We start from the raw sequence: 6,066 nt of genomic DNA on the forward strand, positions 1-6,066 counted from the left end.
TTGATAGATCTGGTAGTTTGTGGTGTCAGAAGCCTCCTCGGGCTTCCTCTCCGAGACCTCCATGAGTCCGATAGATACATTAAGCTGTTTTTAATAAAGCTAATAAGGCGCAACGTGGTTGATTTTGGAGCCACGTTTAATCTTTTGCCTTAATACATTCACATTAATAACATGTAGTAGTAGCGGGCTCTAGTAGGCTAGTTCATCTTTAACAAGTTTATAACTATATTTGTATATATTTGCTGTAGCCTACATAGCTTGTCCTTGTATTACTACACAGGACCACATTAGTGACAGCTACTCCTTCTCCTTTTCATGTGGCATGCATATTTGGCCACTTAATTTGATCATGGTTTAATTTTTTAATTTTTAATTTGTAAAGATTATTTTTGGGGGGCTTTTCCGCCTTTAATGGACAGGACAGCTATAGGTGAGTGAGGGGGGGCATGCAAGAAATCGTCACAGGTCGGAGTCGAAACCTGGACCTCTGCGTCGAGGCATGAACCTCATACACCAACATATTACTGCAAAAAAAAAATAATAATAATAATAACCTGGATTTATGTAACTTTCTGAAAAAGTTTCCTAATGTAAGTTAAATATTGCGCTTATGCTAAGTAGGCTATATAATACTTGAATTTGCTATAAAACTTTTTACAATGTGTGGACTATGATAACATAGAAAAGCTTCTAACATAGATAATTAAATACAGAATTCGAAAAAATAAAGTTGCATAATACTCAAATATATATACAATATATTCACTTCTAAGTCCCTATGAATTGATTCATTGATAAATACCATAAATGAACAGCCTTGGAGTCCTTTTCTTTCTTCGTGGTGTAGTCTAAACACTAAACGCATCCTTATTACGCACCTGACACGCAGTTCTGAAACGGTGAAAACGGTTTCTCTGTTTCCGAGTAAACCTTTCCTTCTCTGGGTAAACCACCGGAGCTCTCATCTTACTCGGGACCGTGCAGTAGCATGTGCTCGGTCACTAGAGGGGGGGATCTGCTGCACCTGTTCTCCCCTTGCCTGCGCGCTCCCTTCGGCTCCGCTCGGACGGCCCGGTGCCCGAGCGGAGCCTTTGCTATAGGAGAACGCAAATGCTGTGATGTCCTCCCATTGGCCCGCCGCACCTCTGTGTAGGAGGGTCGCGGGCCACGCCGTCTTTATAAGAGCACATTTGCCTCGCAGCGTCTCAGTGTCACTTTCTGCTCGCACCGTGGAGCTCTTAGAAAAGTAAGGGGGGCCCGTTAGAGAGAAAACCAACTGGAATTTATCACCTCTTGCATAATATTACACACATCAACACGTGAGGTCAACAGCGCGCCCCGGTGAGGGGGACCAGGACCGTGGGGACCGAAGCTGTCAGTAACCCGCTGCTTTGAATACAATATCTGGACCGAGCACCACAACGGTGGGGGACCTCGCTCTCCTGTCTCTCAAAGTAGGAGCACTACCTGCAACTTCTGATTCATCTCAGATGCATGTGAACTTTGAAAACTTATGTCATTCCATTTTTAATTTTTTGGATATTTGGATTCCTGGGACATTTCTTTTTTTCTGGCACACTTTTTACGCACGCCTGTCGCACGCCTGTGCGCTGTGATCTGATTGTGTGAGAAACTTTGAATCCGGTGCCATGCTGCAGTGATTTCATCCCCACCCCCCACCCCCCCTCTCCCACCCGCTCTGCTTCTGGACTTCATGATCAAGTTGTAGCCTATAAAAAGCGGGAGGGCGAAGAAGGATGCTTGGAAAATATTTATAACAACACACCGAGCGGAGGAGACGGGGGTCTGTTCGAGTCACTCGACCGATTAGAAACCGAGGACAGTCAATCACAAGGAGGCAAGTAAGGGGGGCTGCAGGGGTGACCGAGGACAAGACAGGTTGGTGTCTCCAAATTCACCGCGCGCTCGAGTTTCAGCCGACCCCCGGGGGGGCTCCTCCTGGTATTAAAGCTGCGTGCATTTGACCTGGGGATACGTTGTCAACAAGAGCAGCGAGCGGAGGCAAACTGGCAGGTGTACAAGTTCATGTACATGCATACGTATATTCACGCCACTATTTATAGAAGTTGGGACAAGCAGCCTTAATAAGTTTCTCCTCCCACCCGCCGGACCTGCAGCAGCTCTGTGCACGTGTCTATATATATACATATATATATATATATATATAGATATATATATATATATAAACACACACATACATACACACCGTACAGGCTGTTATTACTCTTCGCAATCTGTATCCGAGAGGGCAGCCCGCCGTCGGTTTGGCTGTGAGGGCAGGAGTCGTCGCATGGACTGACATGGCTACCGACCTGGCCATGAGCGCGGAGCTGCCGAACAGCCCCCTGGCGATCGAGTACGTCAACGACTTTGACCTCATGAAGTTCGAGGTGAAGAAGGAGCCCCCGGAGGCCGAGCGCTACTGCCACCGCCTCCCGTCGGGCTCCCTGTCCTCCACCCCGATCAGCACCCCCTGCTCGTCCGTGCCTTCGTCGCCGAGCTTCTGCGCCCCGAGCCCGGGCGCCCAGCCCAACCAGAGCCTCACCAGCAGCGGCATCAACAGCAGCGGCGGCAGCAACAGCAGCAGCAACGGCGGGGGGGGCAACAACAATCACAGCGGCGGCGGCGGCGCGGGCAAGCCGCAGCTGGAGGACCTGTACTGGATCCCCAGCTACCAGCACCACATCAACCCCGAGGCGCTCAACCTGACCCCGGAGGACGCGGTGGAGGCCCTCATCGGGAACGCGCACCACCACCACCACCACCACCAGGCCTACGAGGGCTTCCGCGGGCAGCAGTACGCGGTCGGGGATGACCTGTCCGCGGCCTCGGCTGCGCACCACCACCACCAGGGCCACCACCACCACCATCACCACCACGGCCACCACGCGCGCCTGGAGGACCGCTTCTCGGACGAGCAGCTGGTCAGCATGACGGTGCGGGAGCTGAACCGGCAGCTGCGGGGCTTCAGCAAGGAGGAGGTGATCCGCCTGAAGCAGAAGAGGCGCACCCTGAAGAACCGCGGCTACGCGCAGTCCTGCCGCTTCAAACGCGTGCAGCAGAGGCACATGCTGGAGACGGAGAAGTGCAGCCTGCAGACCCAGGTGGAGCAGCTGAAGCAGGACGTGGTGCGCCTCGCCAAGGAGAGGGATCTTTACAAGGAGAAATACGAGAAGCTGGCCAGCCGGACCTACTCTGTCGGCGGAGCCGCGAACACGAGAGATCCGTCCGGGAAACAGGCCGAGTTCTTCATGTGAGAGACTGGACGATTGGTAGCATAGACTCTGAATTACACAATCCCACCTAAACGTCCTTGTTGCATTAATTTATATATATTTTTTTCTGCGTTTTTGTATTTTGTTTACAGTTCTTCCCTTTGACAAAGACTTCAATAACACAAGCAAACAAATAACGCATTAGATGCGCACAAAAGTAATCCTTGTGAGCATTGTCGAGTCTTAAATATGTTTTGGCTAAACTTCTGTACACGCTCACCTGTCAGGTGGGCACATGGGATCACTTAGTCTGCGTAGACTTTTTTTCTCTGGTGCAACAGCACCTGCAGGTCAGAAGTCTTCTGACATTTCAAATGACTGTCTTAATTCAGAGAGAAAGAGAGAGAGAGATGATTTTTGTCTTAAAAGTGGGGAAAGAAAGATGTTTTTTTTTTTTTAAAGGATCAGATTGGACTGAAATAGAAGCAGAAAAAGCAATACCCCCTCCTCCCCCCCCCCATCCTCCCCCCGCCTCTCTTTTTGGCTCCAGAAAGATCAACAAGACTGTTTGTGTGACATCGAGGCGGGCTGTGATGCAGAGAAGAGACCTTTTCAATATTGCAAGTCTATAGTTCCCCGTCCCTATTTGCAACCCTGCATGCAGGACATGTATGGTAACCTCCTTCATCTCCCAGAATCCTCCCACATGTATGGAAAGCATGGCCCACGGTTCCCTCTCCTCTTCCTCCGTCCTCCGTACCATCAATAAGGCCTGGGTATATGCAACTACAACAAAATAATAAAAAAACACACAAAATGTTTCCCCCATAAGCCCCCCCCAGGAGAGGTGCAAGGACTGCGGACGAAAAACAATCTGCTACTGCGAAACATGGATGCGTCTTTAACTGCTATTTTCAATCAATTTTTCTATTGTTTTAAAAAAAGAAAAGAAAAAAAAACGACAAAAAGAGATTAACTGAGCCAGATTTTAGACTGTATTTATTTCCACCTGTACATAATGTGTAGAGAAAACCAGTTACCTTGTCTTATTTTAACCCCTTTTTTTCTCTCTCTTTTTAATGAAAAACCGCTTTCGTTGCTTGGATTATTCGAAAAATGTCTTAATACAAAATGTTTGTATGTTACAGCATGCAAATCGTCTATGGTATCCTCCTCCTACTGAACATGTGTAATGTCAAAAGCGAGCCTATACTGCACTAAGAAGAGATCAAACTGGACGAGCGTTTTGTTTTCTACTGATAGGACCTTTTGATCTGTTACTCTCTAAAAACCTGGATGTAAATTTGGGATGAAGCGAAAAGCTTCATTTATTAGATGGACATGGATTGCATTCGCTGCTAAAACTCTATGCACCAACCCGATGATTAAAAATACTTAGTTTAATGGTTTTTTTTTTTTTTTTTTACTTTGGATATTTGTAGACGAGAATTTTTAGGGCCTGCGGGTTCATTCTGCAGCCCGGTGTCTTAATAGGATCTTTTGTCTGATAGGAGGATGCTTGGTTGTTTTTGAAAAGAGGAGACTTTGTCTGCTGGTAGAGCTTGACTGTTCTTGGAGTAACTGGATGCAATTATTCTAACAAGAAATCCCTGGTTCGTGTGTGTTTCTGCTGCCTAGATATATGTGCAATATTGTGCAGAAGTGTCCGATGCTCAGACTGGACCTGTTGGATGGCGAAAAGCTGCAGGAAGAGAGAGAGAAAGAGAGAGGCTGGAAAGATCCAAATTTAGATCCAAATGCCACAGAAAAAACAACCGCAAATCCTATTTTGTATTGCTCTCCAAAACGTTCCATCTATGATGTGAGCCAGAAGAACAAAAACGATCAAAATGCATCTTGCAACGCCATCTGATCTTATCTTTCAAAATAAAAAAATAAATAAGAAAAAATGAGGCAACAACAGTTTCCCTTCAGTAACTTTCTGTTTTAATTTTTTTTTATTTCTTTTGGTTTGATGTGACTTCATATTTGAGTCATTTTTACAAAATCAATGACATCATGAATTACTGCGAGACATAAACAGGAGAGTAAACTTCTGCACAGTGCTGTTAATGTATATCTGTACATATGATTTCTATATTTATTCAATGAACGTGTCCTAACGTGTCAACAAGTGAAAAACCTACAAAGTGGAACGTTACTGAGAATCTTGTTTTCATAATGTTTAATAAAAAGTTCTGTCCCAACTCTGTCACACTGCCTGCTGCCGTCATTGTTACAGGGAAAGAAAAAAAAAGGTTTTATTTTGAAACAAACAAAAAGGCTTCCTGCCGCTAAATAATTGAAGCTGTGGGTTTATGTAAGAATCTCACAAATGTCTTTTCTTATTTTAGGCCAGCTGACTTTCATCGCAGCTTTATGAAAAAATAAATAAAAATAAAAGCCCAACAGCCCATTAAATAACCTTTTTATTTATAACATAGCCCTATGAATTATTATTCATAGCTAGATAAATGATTTTGTTCATATTTGTGAAAGGTAAATCTAAAGTACGAAGCAATTTGACGCAGTTACTCAAGACACATTTAAAAAAAATAAAACTTAATTTAGTGTGAAAATATTATATAGGCCTATTAATGTACTATAGCCTAATAATATTATATTGTTAAATATGCCACATTATATTATATTCATTGTAGCAGTATTATGACTACTATGAATCATATTTTAGCCTAATAAAGCTGAGTGAATCTTTACTTATAATATGATTATTGTTATTATTATTATTATTATTATTATTATTATTATTAAAGGCGACGCAGAAATATAACTCATTTCCTGTCCTCATTTGACCCTTAATTTGTGTTTT

General features: G+C 44.5%; 1 protein-coding gene across 1 annotated transcript; it reads left to right on the forward strand.

The window, feature by feature from the left end:
• Positions 1–1,673: 1,673 nt before the first annotated feature.
• Positions 1,674–3,753, forward strand: mafaa (MAF bZIP transcription factor Aa). The gene has a single exon (XM_028587386.1). The coding sequence runs from the start codon at positions 2,322–2,324 to the stop codon at positions 3,276–3,278; it is 957 nt and encodes a 318-aa protein (XP_028443187.1). The 5' UTR covers positions 1,674–2,321; the 3' UTR covers positions 3,279–3,753.
• The last annotated feature ends 2,313 nt before the right edge of the window (positions 3,754–6,066 follow it).

The sequence above is a fragment of the Perca flavescens genome, chromosome 9 (assembly GCF_004354835.1).
Source record: "Perca flavescens isolate YP-PL-M2 chromosome 9, PFLA_1.0, whole genome shotgun sequence".
Classification (NCBI taxonomy): Eukaryota; Metazoa; Chordata; class Actinopteri; order Perciformes; family Percidae; genus Perca; species Perca flavescens.

Bases quoted from the DNA above. Each gene is read 5' to 3' on its own strand.
- mafaa (XM_028587386.1), top strand. From the start codon at position 2,322: ATGGCTACCGACCTGGCCATGAGCGCGGAGCTGCCGAACAGCCCCCTG.